The sequence below is a fragment of the Cnephaeus nilssonii genome (genome assembly GCF_951640355.1).
Source record: "Cnephaeus nilssonii genome assembly, chromosome: 2".
Lineage (NCBI taxonomy): Eukaryota > Metazoa > Chordata > Mammalia > Chiroptera > Vespertilionidae > Cnephaeus > Cnephaeus nilssonii.
The window spans coordinates 15,866,552-15,889,285 of record NC_137073.1 but is presented as its reverse complement, the minus strand read 5'-3'; the positions used below and the strand labels follow the sequence as shown (position 1 = coordinate 15,889,285).

The 22,734-nt window shown below is 43.2% G+C and overlaps 2 protein-coding genes and 1 long non-coding RNA gene across 5 annotated transcripts in view; 1 reads left to right on the top strand and 2 right to left on the bottom strand.

Annotated features, from left to right (window-relative positions):
* On the bottom strand, window positions 1–10,304 carry ZNF174 (zinc finger protein 174). Its single transcript, XM_079794775.1, has 3 exons — window positions 9,144–10,304; window positions 7,961–8,183; window positions 1–4,484 (listed from the first exon to the last, which is right to left on the bottom strand). Exons 1-3 carry the CDS (start codon window positions 9,549–9,551, stop codon window positions 3,883–3,885), a joined length of 1,233 nt encoding a protein of 410 aa, XP_079650901.1. The 5' UTR covers window positions 9,552–10,304; the 3' UTR covers window positions 1–3,882.
* A 99-nt stretch (window positions 10,305–10,403) lies between these two features.
* LOC307113271 overlaps window positions 10,404–22,734 on the top strand; it is a 21,231-nt gene continuing 8,900 nt past the window's right edge. The window contains exons 1-3 of the long non-coding RNA XR_013814828.1: window positions 10,404–10,604; window positions 18,778–19,222; window positions 22,022–22,112. This is a non-coding gene — a long non-coding RNA (uncharacterized lncRNA). The remainder of the gene's footprint in view (window positions 10,605–18,777; window positions 19,223–22,021; window positions 22,113–22,734) is intronic.
* Window positions 19,216–22,734, bottom strand: part of LOC307113260 (zinc finger protein 75D-like) — a 23,928-nt gene continuing 20,409 nt past the window's right edge. For 2 of the 3 annotated variants that reach the window (XM_079794788.1, XM_079794787.1), the window contains one exon: window positions 19,216–21,576. In XM_079794788.1, coding sequence (XP_079650914.1) covers window positions 21,412–21,576 — 165 coding nt within the window. In that variant the 3' untranslated portion in view covers window positions 19,216–21,411. The remainder of the gene's footprint in view (window positions 21,577–22,734) is intronic. The other variant, XR_013814823.1, reaches the window with a different exon arrangement.

The following is a 22,734-nucleotide window of genomic DNA, read 5'->3' as shown; positions in this document are numbered from 1 at the left end:
CTTAAAGCTGCTCCTGAAGGGGATGCCGTCTCTCCCATCTTAAGTAAGCCCTTCCCTAGGCCTCTGCACCTATTCTTGCTTGCAGGTACTCTAGAAACACTAGTGTATGGCACTACTCTCACAAGACTCTAGGCTCTCTGACAAACTTTTCATTGGGTTTTTGAAATTAAGGTATTTGCAAAACACCTGTACATGAATGTTCATAGCAGCATTATTCATAAAAAAGTAGAAACAACCCAAATGTACATCAACTAATGAATGGATAAACAAAACATGATCTATCCACACAATAAAATATTATTCAGCCATAAAAAAGCATACAATAATGATATTTTCTTACATGGGGTAGCTGATTCCAAAACAGCAGATCAGTGTTTTGTGCTGAGACTCTTTAGTGGAACCATGCATAGGTGAAGGGAACAGGGGGAACCTACATCTGAAGAACTGAGTACAGTCCTGGCTGGTGTGCCTCAGTTGGAGCATTGTCCCATACACCAAAATGTGGCAGGTTGAAGCTAATCAGGGTACATACCCAGGTTGTGGGCTTAATCCCTGGTCGGGGCACATACAGGAGGCAACCAATTGATGTTACTCTCTCTTTCTCCCCCTTCACCTCTTTAAAATCAGACCTGCAAATGTGGCTGGATGCTGAGGAACCTTCTTCCAGGCCCTCAGACCCTCACAGGCAACTCATTACCTTATCTGCCAAAGGAAAACTGGGCTGGGGGAGGTAAGGTAGCATCACCTTTTGGGAATGAGTGATAGTCAGAGTGGTGATTTTGTCACCTTTATTCAAGGTTCACTTTTGAACAGGTACCCAAAGACATTAAGATTCAACAATTATCAATTTTGTAATTAGAAGAGAGAAAACACATACACACAGGTTCAAAGTATACCAAAGGAACAGAGCTCTTATTTAAGGAAGAGTTTCTGTCCCAACTCCTATAAATAAGAAGAGTGAAAATCTATGTACCTTTATGTTTTAGATCTTAGATATGCAAAAGAGATTTTGCAGATGTGATTATATTAACGATCTTGATGGGGAGATTATCTTGGATTATCTAAGTGAGCCTAATATAATCATAATATTCCTTATAAGAGGGAGGTTAGAAGGTCAGAGTCAGAGAAGGTGATGTGATGACAGAGACTGAAGGGATGCACTTTGAAGATAGAGGGAAGGCCCTGGCGGGTTTGGCTCAGTGGATAGAGCGTCGGCCTACGGGGCCTGCGGACTGAAGGGTCCCAGGTTCGATTCCAGTCAAGGGCACATGCCTTGGTTGTGGGTTCGGTCCCCGGTGGGGGGCGCACAGAAAGCGGCCGGTCGATGATTCTCTCCTATCATTGATGTTTCTATCTCTCTCTCCCTCTCCCTTCTTCTCTGGAATCAATAAAAAATATTTTTTTTAATGTTAAAAACAAAAAAGATGGAGGAAGGGACCACAAGCCAAGGAATACAAGCAGCCACTAGAAGCTGAAAAACACAAGGAAACAAGATTCACCTCTTAGAGCCCCCAGAAGGAACCAGGGCTACTTACACCTTGATTTCAGCTCAACAAAACTGATTTTGGACTTCTGACCTCTGGAACTCTGAGATGTTTGTGCTGTTCACCCTTAAGAAATTAATACAGATATAAGTAAGATTAGGAAAGTTAAGAAACAACAGTGAAATTGGCGTGGAAAAAGGAGGTGGGGAGGGTAGGAACAGAATGAGGAACCAAAGAGGCCCTGACCAGTGAGAGGCAGCAGACAGGAGTGAGGTATGGTCTAGGCCAGTGGTTGCCAACCTTTTGAACCTCACAGACCACCAGTGGTCCACGGACCACCAGTTGGTGACCACTGCTCCAAAGGTTTCCTTAAACCAGTGGTCACTAACCTTTTGGACCTCACAGACCACCAGTGGTCCATGGACCACCAGTGGCGACCGCTGGTCTAGGCCTAATAATGAAGATGAACTCTTCTAATATCTAACGTATTTGTTGGGAAGGGGACTGTGGATTAGAGACTAAAGGGTCACCAAACATTATGATGAAGGCCACTGGGCTTTTCCATTAAGTCCACCTCTGCCCCAAAGACAAAAGGTTTCATCCACTGCATTCAACAGATTGTCACTAGAATCTCTGTTTCAGACAGAAATGGGCCCCGAGGAGCCCCTGGCTCTTCAATTACTGACACTTATTTCTCTATTTCTCCTGGTGGCATATGGGCTAAGTCCAACAGCTAAAATGGTGGTACAACAGGTTCTTGTCCTTAAAGACCCTTTATCTTGTATGATACAGTTCCCCAACCCTAGAACTATTGACATTTTGGATCAGATAATTCTGTTGTGGGGGCCATCCTGTGCACTGTCGGATATTTAGCCGTACTCCTGGTCTCTACCCACTAGGGGCCAGGAGCTATCCTTCCCTCCCCAACAATGTTTCCAGACATTGCCAAATCTCCTCTTGGGGGCAAAATGTACTCCCAGTTTGAGCACCACTGGTGTGCAGAGTGGTGCAGGGAGTGACATGACATTAAGTCTAAGTATGCCTAGAACTTTTCAGAGAAGGATTTGCAGAACAGGCAACTCTTGTGAAGTGAGAGAGGATGGAAGGGGGCGTGTTGCAGGCTCTAAAGGCAAAGGAAACTGTGTGTACAAATACCTGGAAGGCAGGAATGCAAGTGTGTGCACTTGACCCTTTGCTGTAAGGAAGAATGTAATGGGGAGGGAGGTAATGACAGCACAAGCCACAGTCCTGAGGTGACTGGCAGTGGCTTTAGGATACTGATGCTTTAGGAAGAATGCTACCTACCAGTTTTCTGCTTGAGATAGTGCACCCATCTACCAAAAGTTTTCTCTCAACTGGGGGATCACCTGGCTTGCCCAGGGTAACTAAAAATTGTATAATAATTGCATTTTAATTTCCACTATGAGAGAATAAAGGAATGGGATTAGGTAATCTCTCAGGCCTAGTTCCAGGACTTTAACATCTTAAATAAGTATATTTTGTCATTTTTAGAAACCTCATTTTGGCTTAATTACATATATAATTAACCCATTTCAATAATTCTTAGTAAACATACTGAAATAATCCAGTTTTAAAACATTTTAATTACCCCAATTATTCTGTTATTCCTAAAGCTACTGGCAAGTGAGAAAGGAGAGTCGTAAGGATTCCCTTTGACATCTGCTTAGCAGTCGACATCCACTACTTGCTCCTTGTTGTAGCTTTTCCCTATCCCTTGGACAGGATTGAAGCAGCTGTGTAGATTTTCTTTTCCTAAATTAAGGGTGCTTTGATATAAAAAGATCCCTCAATATGTGTGTGTGTGGTAAAAGCACTAATTACCTGGAAACCCTCTCCTCACACAAGTATGTTCATATTCTCCCTTCATGTGTCCTTTGTTATGAACAGCCAGGAATTACAGAAAGAATACTAGGGTATTTATATGAACTTTTGCCTTGAAATTCTTGTGTATCACCCATCTTTATTAAAGAAGTGTGTGCATGATAAAGATTGCCTGATATAACAGTAAATGTATAACTATATATAGAATATACCCTTGAGGATAAATAAAGCAGTGCAGAAAAGATTTAACATGGGACAGGGATACCTGCAGGATCATCCTGATGCTCCTTCAGTGGTTATGTCCCACTCTCCAGCAGAGACCCCAGTTCCCTTTCAACCAATGCTCAGGCCTGCCATTTCTTTACCCTGTCACCATGCATGGTCATGTCCCCAACAGCTTCTTCTGGGATCCCTCACCAGAGAAATGTACACTATCATTCTCCAGGGACCTCTTGCGTTCCTTGTAAGTCTCACAGTCTTTATAATTTATATGTAAGTAAGGGAAAGGAGAAACACGAATACCTTCCTTCTGAACAGAATGACCAAAGCTCTGCTTTCAGTCCCCATGGTGAAGTCTGTGATGCTGGTGAAGGTTTGAACTCTGGCGAAAGCTTTTCCCACACTGGCCACACTGGTATGGCTTCTCTCCAGTGTGGATCCGCTGGTGCAGTTTCAGAGTTGATTGCCGCCCAAAACAGTTGCCACACTCTCCGCAGGTATAGGGTCTCTCCCCTGTGTGGACTCGCTTGTGTCTTTTCAGCTCTGAATTCCATGTGAAGCTTTTCCCACAGTCATCGCATTTGTAAGGTTTCTTCACTGAGTGGTTCGTCTGGTGACTAAGACGTTGCAAATGACTGCTCAGGCTTCTTTTACTTCCTTTGCTTTTCTTCAGCTCTCTCAGTGGATGGTTTTTTAGGGGGCTGCTGATATATTCCAGTTCCCTGTAATGTCTCTGGAAGTGAGTGAATGGCTTTTGAGCATTTGGGGGGCTGACCTGCCTTCGTGACAACCGGGATTCACTCATATTTGCCCCTCTTGGTTCAGGACTCTGCAGACGATTCCCTTTGGGTCTGCTGGGTGACACTGCACATGGCTTTGCTCCTTTAGCCCCTTCCTGTTGTGGATTCTCCTTGTTCTCACTTTTCATTCTGGGGGCCTCTATAATTAGAAAGAATCTGTTTCATATTTTGGGCTTCAAAGAAAGAACCTCAGCAAAAGAGTTATGAAATATACTGTAAGGTTTCTCAATCTGTGGTCCTCCACTGGCAACCTGCATTAGACTCATCTGGGGCACTTACCAAACAAGCAGACTGCTGAATCAGAATCTTTGGGGGGTGGTACCTGGAAATTGATATTAAAGTTAGGAACCAACTTTAGGAAAGGCTTAGGAAAGGAGAAATAGGGAAAAGCAAACTCAAAGGCCTGAGTATCAACTAAGGAATAAAAAGAAGAAAGAGAGTTGGAATTTCAACTTTGCAAATTCACTCTCTCTTCATGGACATTGAACGACCACCACTTTCTCTTCAAATAATGGTAAATCCAATGAATGTGGATTTCTTTTCCTTATAAAATTGACAGCATTTGTGTTTGGAACCTGGGATATGGGTTAGATATGCATCCTATTTACAGAAACTACCCAACTTCTAACCAACAGGATTGAGAATCAGGATGGAAATTAGCTGGAATAGCCCGTGGGCTAGTCAGAGGATCCAGAGCTGTGTTATCCCATAGAATTCTTGACATGTAGTCAATATGTGTGTGTGTACATGTGTGCGAGTGCTATTCAATATACCAGCCACTAGCCACATGCAGCTACTGAGTACTTGTAATGTGACTAGTATGACTGAGAAACTGGATTTTACACTTTTAATTAATTTAAATAAGCAGCCCATGTAATTATAATCAATTGCTCTTCAACAGGGTTGACAAAACAATTCAATGGGGAAAGAATAGTCTTTTCAATAAATGGTGCTGGGACAACTGGATTTCCAGACGCAAAAGAAGGAAATTGGATCCCCACCTCATAACATATACAAAAATTAACTTAAAATGGATCAAAGACCTAAATGTAGGACTAAACCAATCTCTCTTTAAATAAAACATAGATGTAAATCCTTATGACTTCGAATTAGGCAATGGTAATTTACATAAGTGACCAAAAACACAAACAGATATAGAAAAAAACAGATAAACTGGACTTAATTAAAATAAAAAACATTTGTGCTTCAAAGAATACTACCAAGAAAGTAAAAAGAGGCCTCGCCAGTGTGCTTAGTGCTTAGAGCATCAGCCCAAGCACTGAAGAATCACAGGTTCAACTCCCAGTCAAGGGCACCTACCTGGGTTGTAGGTTCCATCCTCAGCCCTGGTCAGGGCTTGAGTGGGAGGCAACCGATCAATGTGTTTCTCTCACATCAATTTCTCTCTCTCTCTCTCTCTCTCTCTCTCTCTCTTTCCCCCTCTCTCACTCCCTTCCATTCTCTCTAAAAATCAATGGAGAAAACGATCCTCAGATGAGGATTAACAACAAAAAGTAAGAAAGTAAAAAGACAACCCATAGAATAGGAAAAACACTTGCAAACTCTATATAAGGGTCTAGTATCCAGAATATGTAAAGAACTCTTTCAACAATAAAAAGACTAACTCAATTTAAAAATGAGCAAAGGATCTGAACAGACATGTCTCCAAAGAATATGTAGGTGGCCAATAAACATATGGACAGTTGCTCAACATCCTTAATTATTAGGGAAATAACTCAAAACATCCACGAGATACCACTTCCCACCTAATAGGATGGCTGTTATTAAAAAAACCCACAGTAACAAATGTTAGCAAGGATGTAAAGAAAGTGGAATCTCCATAGACTGTTAGTGGGAATGTAAAATTGCACAGCCTCTTTAGAAAACAGTTTGGTATTTCCTCCAAAAGTTAAACATAGTTACCATATCACCCAGTAATTCCACTCTATAACCAAGGGCAATGAAAACATGTTCACTTGTAAATAAATATTCACAGTAGCATTATTCATAATACCCCAAAGTGGAAACCCACATGTCCAACAAAATTTCTATTAATATAATATCATTTAGCCTTAAAAAGGAATAAAGTACTGACACATGCTACAATATGGATTAACCTTGAAAATATGTTAAGTGAAAGAAGCCCATCACAAAAGAGCACATTTTACATGATGCTGGACAATGAAATGTCCAGAATAGGCAAATCAAGAGACAGAAAGTAAACAGTGGTTGTCAGGGATTAGAAAGGGAGGGATGGAGAGTGACTGCTAACAGGTATGGGTTTCTTTTTTGAGGTTATGAAAATATTCAGAAATTAGTGGTGATGGTTGCACAACTGTGTAATTATACTAAAAATCACTGTAAATATACTAAAATTCACACTTTAAAAGGGTGAATTTTATAGTATGTGAATTATATCTCAATAAATAACATCTACACAGTTGCATGTGGCTAGTGGCAACTATATTGCACAGTGCAGCTCTGAAGGAAGACACTGTTGGATCTCAGGAATGAGAAGCATGAGAATGTACAAATGAAGGAAGATAGTACAAACAGCCAGTTTCCTCTGCTGAGCCAGGGGAAGGGAGTGTGTGTGGTCCACTTTATTCAGGTCCACGAAGGCCACAGATTTTGGGACAGGACCTCAGCCAGAGTCACAATGATTTTCTATTGGATACCCCAGTTCTTCTCCATTCTTGAGTTCTGAGAATCATCAAATCAAAGTGTTTCACTGACTGTAGCAAATCTGAAAGGATCAAGGCTCTAGTTTTCTTGTAACTCTCTAACTTGCTGACTCTATCCTATATTTACTTCATCAAGACTGGCCAAAGGTCACTGTCACTCAGTTTTAGCAGTCACAGGGCTGGGTGGAGTAGGGCTGAGAGTTATAATGGCATTGTACCAGAGATAGGTGAGGAAGTGGACACAAAAGTTTAAAGCACAGAAAATGTCATAGGAGGAGGGAGAAAATAATATGGAGTGGGCTTTTTCTCTAATGAAAACAATATTCTGTAGGCCCCTTCTAAATACTAGTATAGGACCATTTTAAGTGATGAAACTCAGCTTGCATGGAAGTTCATCAGTGGTCATATTTGGATCTGTCTACACTATATAGGAAGCTCTAAAAGGGGCAGAAAAGCACTAGAACAGTCCTGTTGTGTACTGCATTGTCAAATAGTCATTAACAGAAAATAAAAACTAGTTCTTATGTGTAGTATCACTACCATTCTTTTTTTTAAAATATATTTTTGTTGATTTCAGAGGAAGGGAGAGGGAGAGAGAGATAGAAACATCAATAATGAGAGAGAATCATTGACTGGCTGCCTCCTGCATGCCCCACACTGGGGATCAAGCCCGTATGTAACCCAGGCATGTGCCCTGACTGGAAATCGAACTGTGACCTCTTGGTTCATAGGTTGATGCTCAACCCCTGAGCAACACCGGCTGGGCATATCACTACCATTCTAATTAGTGAAATTTTTTCAGGTATAAAGATCTACTATTACATACAACATTTAAAAAAAAAATCATCTCGTCTATGGCTTTTCAGAACCATGAATGCTTTGATGGAGATGAAGACTGATGAGAGGGAGAGAGGAGGCACAGAGCATTTACCTGTCCCAGCCAATTTGGTGGCTGGCTCCAGAAGGAGTGGGGCTTTTTCCCACTGATGGGGGCTAAACTGGTCCTGAAGTCCTGCCTGGAAAGGCTCCTCCAAACAGTTCTCCCTAGGGTATCTCCTAGGAGTTTGCAGCTGAAAGTCTGGCAGTTCCTGTTCTCCAAGCTGCGATCCAGTTCTCTCCAAGAGCACTTTCTGCCCCTGCATACAAACAGCCACCTAGGAACAAGCCCCATGCATTAGAGTGCAGCCAGAGGACTGACTCAAGGCAGCTTGACCTCTCACTGCTCTGTAATCACCCCTTACCCTGGGAATTCCTGATAATGGACTGGAGGTCAACTTTGATAGAGATTGCTGAAACTCTCAAAGAAAACACAGGGAAGGACATGGGGAATGACCAGAATGAGGCTGCTTCAAATCAGCCAATACTTCTTGAGTGGAGAATCCTAAAGCTTGGGCCTTGCTCAAGGCCTGGAATCAAAGTCATTAAAGAGCAGGCGCAGACAACAAGACACTGGTTCAGCAGATTCCCACCCTATGCCCACCTGCCTCCCAACTACTGAAAACAGGCTCTGTAGAATTGGGAAGCAGTGTGGTAAGGGCCATTAAAAACCATCTTTACCTAATAAATTGTTCTGCCCAAGGCTCTAAGAGGACTGCCCACTCCTGTTCCCTAACCGCTTCCATTCCCCAAAGCAAATGGTTGTTTGCTTCCTGCTGAGGATCCAACTTTGGTCTGACTTTGAGGGTGAGGGTTGAAAGGAATACTAGCCAACTGAGCTGTGACTTCCTGATCCAAAGGCAATATGCAAGACACTTGACTGGAACAAGGTTCAATGAAGTTGCTCATAAATCAAATTCCTACCCAACAGGATTATGCTGTCTGCTAAGAATCCTGATTGTAGGAAACCTTCAAAAGGAATGGAGGGGAGATCTGTCAGCAAAGACTCAATAACCTTACTTGATCCTCCACTTTGTCATGGAAGCGCCCATGGGTGGGTTTTCTGAAAACCTGGTACATCTGGGGGTAGGGGAATGTTCCCAAAATAGAGGCCAGAAAACATGTTTGAAGCCATCTGGTCCATTTCTGGGCTGTAATTAGAGAGGGCTCAGAAACCAAACACTATCCTGATGGGGGTGGGGGGAATCCTACGGACCATTAGCGAAGACCCTCCTTACCCATTGCTTTGGTCTCTTGGCTGCTCTGTGAAAGTCTTCCACCAGAGTCACCATCTCCTTGCTGCTCATTGGACATCGATGCCTGAGCCGAGCCTGGATCTCTGGGGGCAGGATGTTCAGGAACTGCTCCAGCACCAGCAGCTCCAAAATCTGCTCTTTGGTGTGCACCTCCGGCTGCAGCCACTGCCAGCAAAGCTGTCGGAGCCGGGAGAGTGCTTCTTGGGGTCCAGACACCTCTTGATAACAAAACCGTCTAAAGCTCTGGCGGCAGACTTCAGGATTGGGGCAGTCTTTTTGCAGAACCGCCCCCCGCTTCTCTTCTAGCTTTGTTATGATATGTCTCTCTTGCTTGGAAGAAGCCTGAATGTGGGACTGAGAGCTCAAAGTTATCTCCATCTTAGCTGCCATTTTGGGGCTCAGGAGACAGCTTTTTTCTCCTCGTGAACAGCTCAAGCCTGAGGGATCATAGCCCTGGAGAAGTCTTTCTAAATGCTAGAAACGAAGTTCTTCTGAAGATGTGGAGGACAGGATGCAGACAGGCCCTTCTCATTCACTGGCATTGACTCCAAACTCCTGAAGACAACACAGTCCCTGGGAGTGGAAAGAGTCTGTCTTTCCGACAGTTTCTATAACTATCTTGTGAAGGAGAAAAGTCAGAAAGTCCTCAAAGGAAACTGTGGGGAAATACTGCTTTTATTTCACCGAGGAGCGCACGAAGTCTCAGAAGAAATGCGCAACATGACCTAGGAAAAGTTCAAGTTGTCAGACAGCCGCCACCAACTGTCCTGTATTCTGGTTGGGCAGACCTCCAGCATCTCACCACAGGGTGATCCCAGGCAGGCCGCGGCGCACGCCGGGGGTTGGGAGTCAGCGAAAGCCTCCTACTAGGGAGCAGAGGCGTCGGAGACACGGTGGTGGCTCGTTCCAGAGGCTCCGAAGGCCCAGCCGTTCCGGCCTCCGAAAAAGCCCCGCTCGGGCTCCGCGCCCCAGCTAGCCCCGGGCTTGAAGCTCCGGCACTCCCGGCGCGGCTCAACTTCGTGTCCGCGTACAAGCCCGGGCTGGCCCCTGGGAAGGCGGCGTCGCCGACGGGCTGTACCCCGCGCCCACCGGCAGCGGACTCACCTCACTGGGTATCAGAAAACCCAAAACCCAGGAGCCAGGGCTGGGGGCGGGGCAGAACCTCTCGTCGCAGACACTCCCACTTACTGCGGAGGAAACTACGCTACGGGAGAGCCGCCTTCTTCGCAAAGGGATTGGATCTTCGAGGGCAGGTTCTCCTGTCTATTGGCTGATATATCTGTCGATGCTGACGAGAAAACGACGTCCAGCCGTCGTAGTGCACCCTGGGAGTTGTAGTCCGTTGGCGAGGCCCACGAGCGTTCGCCCAGGGCAGTTAACGCCTGCGCTGGAGACCTGACGTCCGGCCCGGCGGCTTTGAAGAGGCGAGAGTGCGTGCGTCAGGTGAGTGCTCTGCTTGCCCCTGGCTGGGGGCCGGGGGGGAGCGCCCGCAGCTGGGCACCATGTCGGCCTGGGTGCCTTTTGCCTTCCAAGTCGTTTCAGAGCGGTCGAGCCAGGCCCGGGCACCTCTCGCATGCTCAGCGGTCACCTTCCTACGTCCCGGTGTCCTCGGTTCACCTGAGCGGACCAGGCCGGGTTCCGATCTCTGTGCCCGCGCCCTGACTCCTTCTGGCCTGTGACCGCGATCTCCGTCTCACTGCAGCGCGACCCTGCGGATGTTTTCCTACACCACTTCAGCCACAGCACAGAACCTTTAGCATCAAGTGCTCTAGGAGTACTTAGTGCATCCTTGACCAGGGAATGTGAATCAGTCCGGTCCCCATTCTCATCCTACTTTCTGCTGAGTGGATCATCGCCAGAGGGAAACAAGTTTTTGAGAGACCAGAATTTTAAAATTTATATGAATGATGTCAGCGGTCGAGAGGAGTGCCGGCTCCGCCTTCTGAATGAAACTAGAATAGCATTCGTTAAATTATTTTTTCAGATAAAGTGCGGATGTACGAAAATGTGTTAGACAAGGGGGGGGGGGGGGGGCGGATGGCTACAGGTTCTAGTCCCAGCCTTGCTGCTGAGGAGATATGATACTCCTTTTTTTGTTAAAAATGACTATTAACAGCAATGCTTTTGATTCCTCTATCTCTAGCCCCAACTACCACATTAAAATGGAAAGACAATATAAATGAAGGCAGTTCAAGTTCTTTGGAAGAAAGGCAACCTGAATCCTCCCCCCCCCCCCACTTTAATTCTTTATTGTTGAAAGTATTACATACCCTCCTGCTCCCCCCTCCCCACTGACCTCTTCTAGCCCACCCCTGCCCCCTACTCCAGGCCTTCACCACCCTATTGTCTGTGTCCATGGGTTATGCCTGTATGCATACAAGTTCTTTGGTTGATCTCTTTCCATCCACCCAACCCTCCCCCTTCTTCCCTCTGAGATTCCACAGTTTGTTCCATGCTTCTATGTCTGTTTTGTTCATCAGCTTATTTTGTTCATTAGATTCTACATATGAGTGAGATCATGTGATACTTATCTTTCTCTGGCTTTTTTCACTTAGCATAATTCTCTCCAGGTCCCTCCATGCTGTTGCAAATGGTAAGAGTTCTTTGTTTTTTACAGTAGTATTCCATTGTGTAAATGTACTACAACTTTTTTATTCACACATCTGCTGGCACTTGGGCTGTTTCCAAATCTTAGCTATTGTAAATTGTGTGGCTATGAACATAGGGGTGCATATATTCTTTCTGATTGGTGTTTCTGATTTCTTGGGATATATTCCTAGAAGTGGGATCACTGGGTCAAATGAGAGTTCCATTTTTAATTTTTTGAGGAAATGCAATACTGTTTTCCATAATCGCTGCAGCAGTCTGCATTCACACTAGCATTGTGCTAGGTTTCTCTTCACATTCTCGCCAACACTTGTAGTTTGGTGATGATAGCCATTCTGACAGGTGTGAGGTGATACCTCATTGTCTTTAAATTTGCATCTCCAGATGATTAGTGACTTTGAGCATTTTTTCATATGTCTCTTGGCCATCTGTATGTCCACTTTGGAGAAGTATCTATTTAGGTTCTTTGCCCATTTTTTAATTGGATTGTTTGTCTTCCTTTTGTTAAGTTGTATGAATTCCCTATATATTTTGGAAATTAACCCCTTATTGGATGTATCATTGGCAAATATGTTCTCCCATGCAGTGGGCTCCCTTTTCATTCTGTTGATGGTTTCTTTTACTGTGCAGAAGCTTTTTATTTTGACATAGTCCCATTTGTTTGTTTTCTCCTTAGTTTCCTTTGCCCTAGGAGAAGTATCTATAAACATATTGCTATGAGAAATATCTGAGATTTTGCTGCCTATGGATTCTTCTAAGATTTTTATGGTTTCACAACTTCATTTAAGTTTTTTATCCATTTTGAGTTTATTCTTGTGTATGGTGTAAGTTGGTGACCTAATTTCATTTTTTTGCATGTATCTGTCCAATTTTCCCAACACCATTTATTGAAGAGACTGTCTTTACTCCATGTATGCTCTTGCTTCCTTTGTCCAATATTAATTGAGCATAATGGCTTGGGTCAATTTCTGGGTGTTCTGTTCTGTCCCATTGATCCATATGCTTGTTCTTGTGCCAGTCCCAGGCTGTTTTGATTAGAGTGGCTTTGTAGTATAACTTGATATCTGGTATTGTGATCCCTCCAACTTTGTTCGTCTTTCTCAAGATTGCTGTGGCTATTAGGCTCTTTTTTAGTTCCATATAAACTTTTGGAGTATTTGTTCTAGATCTGTGAAATATGGTGTTGGTATTTTATTTTTATTTTTAAAATATATTTTATTGATTTTTTACAGAGAGGAAGGGAGAGGGATAGAGAGTTAGAAACATCGATGAGAGAGAAACATCGATCAGCTGCCTCCTGCACACCTCCCACTGGGGATGTGCCCACAACCAAGGTACATGCCCTTGACCGGAATCGAACCTGGGACCTTTCAGTCCGCAGGCCAATGCTCTATCCACTGAGCCAAACCGGTTTCGGCATGGTGTTGGTATTTTAATAGGGATTGAATTGAATCTATAGATTGCTTTGGATAGTATGGACATTTTAATGATGTTGATTCTACCAGTCCATGAACACAGTATATTCTTCCACTTGTTTGTGTCTTCCTCTATTTCTTTTTCAACATCCTGTAGTTTTCCTAGTACAGGCTCTTTACCACCTTGGTTAAGTGTATACCTAAGTTTCTTAAATTTTTTTGTTGCAATGGTAAATGGGATTTTATTTATTTATTTATTTGTTTATTTATTTATTTATTTTTAGTTTCTCTTTCTGAAAGTTCATTATTGGTGTAAAAAAAAATGCCATAGATTTCTGGGTGTTAATTTTGTATTCTGCTATGTTGCTGAGTTTATTTATTAAATCTAGTAGTTTTTTGAGAGATTGTTTGGAGGTTCTAGCAGGGGAATGCAGCTACTCGTATACTCTTGACCAAAGACGGGTCCTCTCCTCTGGGGCAAAGGTCATCCTCTTCAATTGAGCAAGTCCTTTTCAACTGAGCACGCAGCTTCGGGAGGGATGCACATGGATTGGTGAGGGAGGAAGGGGACACCCACCTAGTCAGCCAGATCAGCCGAATCAACCCTGGTGATCAATGGGGTGACAGATGTCGCAGCCAGATAGCCCTCACATCCAAATCTAGCAGGGTTTTTTTTTTAAGTATATTTTTATTGATTTCAAAGAGGAAGAGAGAGGGAGAGAGAGATAGAAACATCAATGATGAAAAAGAATCACTGATCAGCTTGCCTCTTGCACACACCCCACTGGGGATTGAGCCCACAACCCAGGCATGTGTCCTGACTAGGAATCCAACCTGGGACCCTTCACTCTACAGTCTGATTCTCTATCCACTGAGCCAAACCAGCTAGGGCAAATCTAGTAGTTTTTTTGTCATTAGAAGTCCAATGCGCTATCCATTGCACCACAGAGCCCGCTAAATCTAGTAGTTTTTTGATGGAGTCTTTAGGGTTTTCTATGTACAACATCATGTCATCTGCATTTAATGACAGTTTTACTTCCTCCTTTCCAATTTGGATGCCTTTTCTTTTTTTTCTTTTTGTCTGATTGCTATGGCTAGGACTTCCAGTACTATGTTGAACAGTGGCTGATCATGTGATTTTTGTCTTGCAATCTGTTTATGTGATGTATCTCATTTATTGGCTAGTGAATATTGTACCAGCTTTTCATCCCTGGAATAAATCCCACTTGGTCATGGTGTATGATCTTTTTAATGTATTGCTGGATCCAATTCGCTAATATTTTGTTGAGGATTTTAGCATCTATGTTCATAAGGGATATAGTTTCTTTATCTGGTTTTGGAATTAGGGTAATGCTGGCCTCATAAAAAGAGCTTAGAAGTATTCCTTCCTCTTGAATTTTTTGAAATAGTTTGAGGAGGATAGGTGTTAGTTCTTCTTTGACTGTTTGGTAAAACTCCCTGTGAAGCCTTCCAGACCAGGGCTTTTGTTGCTGGAAGTTTTTAAATTACTGCTTCAATTTCATCAGTCTACTCAGGTTGGTTTGTTTTTATTCTTCCTGGTTGAGTTTTGGAAGATTGTATTTTTCTAGGAATATGTCCAGATTGTCCAGTTTGTTGGAATGTAGTCGTTGATAGTATTTTTTAACAATCCTTTGTATTTCTCTGGGATCATTTATTACTTTACCTCTTTCATTTTTGATTTTGTTTGTGTCCTCTTTGTTTCTTGCTGAGTCTGGCTAGAGTTTCATCAATCTTTATTTTTTCAAAGAACCAGTTCTTGGTTTTATTGATCTTTTTTTTTCTTTGTTTTTTTTTACTCTCTATGTCATTTATTTCTGCTCTGATCTTTATTATTTCCTTCCTCTACTTACTCTGGGCTTTTCTTGTTGTTCTCTTTCTAATTCTTTAAATCGCAGCATTACATAACTTATTAAAAGTTTTTCTTGTTTTTTGAGGTAGGCCTAGTGGTATGAATTTCCCTCAGGACTGTTTTCAGGATGTTTTTTATTTCTGTGATCTCTTTGGTAACCCATTTATTGTTTAATAGCATGCTATTTAGCCTCCATGTGTTTGAATGTTTTTGAGTGTTTTTATTGTAGTTGATTTCTAGGTTCATTGTGATGAGAAGATGCTTGATATGATTTGTCTTCTTGAACTTGTAGAGACTTAGTTTGTATCCTAACATGAGGTCTGTCTTTGAAAATGTCCATGTGCACTTGAGAAGAATGTATATTCTGTAGCTTTGGGGAGATTATTCTGAAAATGTCAATTAATGCCATTTGATCTGGTGTGTCATTTAGGATCACTGTTTCCTTGTTGATTTTTTGTCTAGAAGATCTATTCAGTGATGTCAATGGGGGGCGTCCCCTACTATGATTGTATTGCTGTCAATCTTTCCCTTAAAATTTTCCAAAAGTTTTTTTTATATATTTGGATGCTCCTGTATTGGGTGCATATATCTTTACCAGAGTTATATCCTCTTATTGTATCGATTCTTTTAATATTATGCAGTGGCCTTCATTATCTCTTGTTATGGCCTTCACTTTGAATTCTATTTTGTCAGAAATGAGTATTGCTACCCCAGCTTTTCTATTTTTTTTCATTTCCATTTGCCTGAAATTTTTTTCCCTTTCCTTCACTTTCAGTTTATGTGAGTCCTATGTGCTGAGGTGGGTCTCTTATAGACAGCATATACTATACTAGAGGCCCGGTGCACAAATTCGTGCACAGGGGTGGGGGCGGTGTCCCTCAGCTCAGCCTGCATCCTCTCCAATCTGGGACCCCTCGAGGGATGTCTGACTGCCCGTTTAGGCCCGATCCCACTGGGATATACTGGCTCTCAACCGCTCATCTGCCTGCCTGCCTGATTGCCCCTAACCACTTCTGCCTGCCAGCCTGATCACTCCCTAACCACTCCCCTGCCAGCCTGATCGATGCCTAACTGCTCCCCTGCTGGCCTGATTGCCACTAACTGCCCTCCCCTGCTGGCCTAGTCACCCCTAATTGTCCTCCCCTGAAGGCCTGGTTGCCCTCAACTGCTCTCCCCTGCAGGCCTGGTTACCCCCACTGCCCTCCCCTGCTGGCCATCTTGTGGCAGCCATCTTGTGTCCACATGGGGGCGGCCATCTTGTGTATTGTAGTGATGGTCAATTTGCATATTACCTTTTTATTATATAGGATGGGTCATGTTTTCTTATCCTATCAGCTACCCTATGTCTTTTGATTGGAGCATTTAAGCCATTTACATTTAAGGGTATTATTGATAGATACTTATTTATTGCCATTCTTATTCTTTGCCTGCTCCACCTCTGCTTGCCTTTGCCTGCCTTTAATCTTAGTCACTCAAATGTCTGTTTCTGAAAGGGCTTTAGGTGAGGGCGGTGCTGCTGAGGAGGAGACAGATCAAGGAAGGAATATGGTGGGTGTTTCCCTGTCTCGGAGCTACTCCTCCATGAGTGGCCCAAAGTATTACTCTGCCATTGGCTAGACAGAGATCCTTCTATGAAGACCAACAGGGTCGGCTGGAAACCTGGAGTTTTCATCACTTCTATTCAGGGAAAGTACGGAGGCTACGGGTCTAGGTTCTGATGCTGCAAGCTGTGGAGACCAGCCTGGGTTCCCAGCCTCTACCTTCTGAGGCAGTGGTCAGCAAACTCATTAGTCAACAGAGCCAAATATCAACAGTACAACGATTGAAATTTCTTTTGAGAGCCAAATTTTTTAAACTTAAACTTTTTCTAACGCCACTTCTTCAAAATAGACTCGCCCAGGCCGTGGTATTTTGTGGAAGAGCCACACTCAAGGGGCCAAAGAGCCACACTCAAGGGGCCAAAGAACCGCATGTGGCTCGTGAGCCGCAGCTTGCCGACTATGGTTCTTAGGGAACCGACCCTCCTGTAACCAGGAGCTGCCTCCTCTCTCTCAGCCCCCGCTGGCCTGCCACCCCTGGAAGCTGGGTCATCCCCTCTCACAACCTCGCCCTTTCTACTGGTCTCCAGGCGATTTCTGTTTTTCCTTGATTTGTCTCCTCCTCAGCTGGACCTCAGTTGGTAATTCCAGGTGTTAGGAAGAAGGCGAGCACAAAAACCAGTGGTCCTGGTAGAACACAAAGGATACCTGGGAGCCAGACAAGGCAAATATCTTTACTTCTGCAGGAGGGTAGGCAACCAACACAGGATTTGGTAATCATGCACACTGAGCGGGCAGTCCACTCAGGGTTTTATCTCTGAAGCATGCCATCTTTCCCACGCTATTGATTGGTCAGAGTTTGGGCTCACATTCTTGCGCAATTGGCTAATTTAAAGGAAAAAGGGAGGAGTTGACCTTTGCGGTTTCGAAATGGCAATTATCAAATCACGCAAACCAAAATGGTGGTTGCCTAAACTCCCTTCTCTGACAGAAAAGATTACTTGTTTATTCTCACAATTCTCACACAGGTGTATGTTCTCCAATTTAGTTGTTTTTCCAGTCTGGCCCTGGGATGAGGTGCTTTTTTCTTTTCCTGCCCTGCCGGCTCCAGACTCTGCTCTACCTATTTGGCTGCCATTTTTTCTCTCCCCCTGAATTCCTTTTTTTAAAGAATTTTTTTTACTCCTGTAAACAGGCTCACTCCTTCCGTGGAGAAGCAGAATGTTAAGTGGGACATATTGCAGATAGTTCCAGTCTTACATCCTCTCAAGTTAGCAATTCATAGGAAATTGAACTTCTCCCACCCCACCTGTATGTCAAATCTCAGAAGAATTTTGACAGGTCCAGCCTTTTTCAGATGTCCACTCCTGGGGTAGGGAGAAGGGCACTGTAATGATGAACAGCCGCACCAGAGCCAATGGAATGGAGAGGGGCTCTCAAAAAAGAAGATGCTATGGCTATCAGAAGTGAGGAAGGAATGCTGGGCGGGGAAGCGGGGAGCAACATACAGCAAACCAGATCAGTCATCTGTCGTACACATTGTGTGTGTGGTGGTGGTGGTGATAGGGAGGAGGCTATCACAGTGATAGAGGTTAATTCAGAGGCACTCACATACTACTCTCTCCTTAAGAGAAAGTGACAATTGGAAAGGTGGGTCCAGGCTTCTTGAGGGTGGGGAAGGACAGGGACAAGACCCAGACATGAGAATGGACAGCTGGACTACACTGGGAGTAGTTTGGAGAATTCATTAATAGAGAGAAATCTGGCTGGGAGAAAACTATGTTTTTTTCATATCTCTAATGTTTTGGGTCCTTGACTTAGATTGTGAAGGGAGTAAAGATAAAGGATAGAAATAAATCACAAGAAGCAGAGGGAAAGAATACAGGACAGTTTAATGCTGTATTTTTGCATTCTCCCTTCAAAGTTGAGCCCTTTCCTTTTTTAAAAACACACACACTTGTTTTATTGATTTTTAGAGAGAGGGAGAAAGAAACATTGATTTGTTATTCCACTTATTTATTGGTTGATTCTTGTATGTCCCCTGACAGGGGATGGAACTTGCAACCTTGGTGTATTGGGACGATGCTCTAACCAAGTGAGCTATCTGGCCAGGGAGGCCCTTTTCAACTATGATTCTGCACATCTATGTCACTCTCACGTCTCTGATTCCTTTCATTGGTATCCAGGAGAACTACTTTCCAGTGATATGAAAAGAAATGGAATCTGATCTCGGTTGGAAGTGGCAACCAGTGAGCCAGTTCGTGAAGCGAATGATGGCTACAACAAAGAGTCCCCAGGCACACTCATCCCCAAGCAAGGAATCCACACAGAGACAGAAATCAGCCCTTCACAACAACAGCCTTGACTATGAAGCTTCCCATCAGCGCTTCAGGCAGTTCTGCTACCAGGAGGTAGCTGGCCCCCATGAAGCCTTTAGCACACTCTGGGAACTCTATTGACAGTGGCTGAGGCCTAAGACACTCAAAAGAGAAAATCCTACAGCTGCTGATTTTGGAGCAGTTTCTCACAATCTTGCTGGAGGAGCTCCAGACCTGCGTGAAGAAACAGCATCCAGAAAATGAGGAAGCTGTAGCTCTGGTTGAGGATGTACAGAGAGTACCTGGGCAACAGGTGAGAAAAGGAAACCAGAACCTTGTGGTTCTGATTATAAGAAGTTGGGCTGAGGAGCACAGGTATCTACTTACTAGAAAGGTGCTTATTTGAGAAATGTATACTAGCCCTCTGCCACCCACCAAAATACTAACTTTAGTTGGTCCTATGCCCTTAGTCTGTGGGAAGAATTTCTCATTTGCTGAAATATCTTAGACATTCATATATTCAGTGAATGTTTAGAGACCCTAATTAAAGTGGTAAAAATACTCATAACAGTTCTCTAAAACAAGGTCAGGGAAAGGACAACTGTCCTTTACTAAGGAGGTCAGGAAAATTAGATAAATTGGTGAATTAAAATCTAATTTCTCTTGCTAGAAGGTACATTGAGGGCACAATGCCATAGGTAGTATGCTCAACAAAGTTGTATTGGAGTTAGTCTTTCCTGTCTGGATTAACAGGGTCAGTTAGGGACAGAGTGACACGTTTCACACAATATCCTCATGTGGAGGTAGGGACTAGGTCTGAGATCCAATTAGTATAACCACCTTGTATACTTTGGGAGAAGGGAGGTGTAAAAGGCTCAGGGGAAGGAAAAGTAAAATGAGGGTTAGGTTGTGAGAGACTTGGTGGAAAAAGGCAACTGAAATCCGGATCAGAAGTCTGGGAGAGGCATAGAGTAATGGAGGAGTGTGGGTCAGAGCAATGCCATAGCCTAAGTGGCTCTGTGGTCTGAGCGGGAAGCAGCTAGCTGGGTGCTGAGTCTATGTGGCTGGAATAGGAAGTAGTTATGTTTCCTAGTGAGAAGGTGGGATATAAATGAAACTTTGTAGTCTATTATGTTGGAATCGGTTGTATTAAGGTGAACATGTTTACTGTGACCTTATGCATAGTAGTTCTTCATGTACTTAAAGACATTAAACCCTGCCCCATCCAGCTTAATCTCTTTCAGAATACATTTCTCTTATTATTTTTGCCTTTCTTTCAAAGCTCTAGTTTTTGTTTTGTCTCACTTATTTTAGAAAAAAAATGAATTAAAATTTTTCTTTTTTAAAAAAAAAATATATTTTATTGATTTTTCACAGAGAGGAAGGGAGAGGGATAGAGAGCTAGAAACATCGATGAGAGAGAAACATTGACCAGCTGCCTCCTGCACACCCCCCACCGGGGGACGCGCCCGCAACCAATGTACATGCCCTTGACCGGAATCGAACCTGGGACCTTCCAGTCCGCAGACCGACGCTCTATCCACTGAGCCAAACCGGTTTCAGCAAAAATTTTCTTAATTTAGGTGAAATTCACATAACATAAAATTAGCCATTTTCAAATGAACAATCAGTGGCATTTAGTACATTAAAAATGTTATATAGCCTTGGCTGGTTTGACTTGGCGGATAGAGTGTTGGACTGTGGACCAAAGATGTTCTGGGTTCGATTCCGGTTGGGGCCCCGTGCCTCGGTTACAAGCTCCTTCCCGGCCCAGGCTCTAGTTGGGGCACATGTAGGAGGTCTTTCCCTCTCTCTTCCACTCTCTCTGAAAATTAATGGAGGAATGTCCTCGGGTGAGGATTAAAAAATATAGGTATTGTACAATCACTACCTCTGTCTAGTTCTAAAACATTTTATTAAGTGAAACACTGTATCCATTAAGCAGTTTCTATTCATTCTCTGTCGAAGAATTTGCCTGTTCTGGACATTTCATAGAAATGGAATCCTATAATATGTGACATTTTGTGTCTGGCCTCTTTCACTTGGTATGTTTGCAGCATGTATCACTTCATTCCTTTTAATGGCTGACTGATATTCCATTACATGGACAGACCAAGGCTCTATATTTATAAGTCTTTTTCCATTAAGCACTTTAGCTCCATACATTTTTAGATAGCCTAAAGACCACTGCTGCCTTTTCCGCTTCATTGAAAGCTGCCCTTGCAAGTTGCTAAATAAGTTTTAAAAGCTAGCTCATCTTTATATAACTCAAATCCTGGAGGAGAGCATGCTATTTAAATTGGTAAGATTCTGCTATCGAAAGGGGTAATTGTCTAAAAGGTTTATTAACTTTCGTATTTTTTGAGCAATATAAATACTCTATCAATATCTTTTTAAACTTTGCCATTTAGCATTTATGTCCTTTTAATCCTTGGGAACATCTGTGCTCTCTTGTGTGTGATTTCTGAAGCTTTGGGGTCTGAGGAAAGGGGGTAGGACTCACTATGTTCCAGTTCTGCTCCCGTCACTCACCATGCCCACAGGCCGCTCAGATCCCAAGTGTTGTAATCTCCCCAAGTCCACAGACCTCGGAATGTCATCAAAACGAACCATTTCTTTTGTAGAATTCTTAAAGGTGGTATCTGGGAAAGAATACATAATCTTGGTCTGGAAAAAAATAAGAGGTTTGAGTTGTGGTATTTATGAGTTTTTAGTTATGTCTAGTATTTGGCTGGGAGACACTCCCCGCCACCACCATTATTGTCTTAAAATTTTTCTATAATGTGCACGTATTTCTTTGGAATGAAAAAAAAAAAAAAAAAGCTGTTTTGCGAATAGTAGTAATCATCCAGTAAATTAACTTCTCTACACACAGGGAGGCATTGGCTATGAAAGTCTTCCTCAGACTTGACTGTGCATCATACTCATTTGGAGACATGTTAAATAGATTCCCAGGCATCATTTCCAGACTTTCTCAGTAGATCTGAGGTGGGTACTAGGAATATGCATGTGTAACAGGTTCCCAGGAAGTGCTGATGCTGTTGGTCCAGGGATTCCACTCAGAACCTGTTATGTGGAAGCTGCCCTCTAATAATGGATATTTCTCCCCTAGCCTGTCTTACTCCACAGGCTACCAGGAACCATCTCCAGAAGAGGGGTCTTCAAAACCAGGAGATGTTGCTGAGCTCTGTACCACTGATCAGGTGAGCTGTGGTTGATGTTTTTTGTCTCTTGAAGTTCCCATTTCACTTTGTACTGACTCACTCTAAAACTCATTCTTTCCCAGAGATGTTATAAAGAATTTTATGTGGTCCATTGAGCTTGTCGTGGGTTCTTTTCTTATTCTGTCTACTCTGGCATCACATGGATGCTTACCTACCTCAATCCTTCCCAAAGAGGCCATACCTCCCTTACCTTGCTTTGCCTCTGACCTGATAACTATTGTCCTGACTCTGCCTCACCCCAGGCTAGAGCAGTGCTATTTTATTTTATTTATTTTACTTAATTTTATTTATTTATTTATTTTTTATTTTTATTTTTTTAAATATATTTTATTAATTTTTTACAGAGAGGAAGGGAGAGGGATAGAGAGCTAGAAACATCGATGAGAGAGAAACATCGACCAGCTGCCTCCTGCACACCCCCTACCGGGGATGTGCCCACAACCAATGTACATGCCCTTGACCGGAATCGAACCTGGGACCTTTCAGTCCACAGACCGACGCTGTATCCACTGAGCTAAACCAGTTTTGGCTATTTTTATTTTTTAATCCTCACCCAAGAAAAGTAGGGCGACCACAAATTTGGAGCTAAAAACTGTTACAA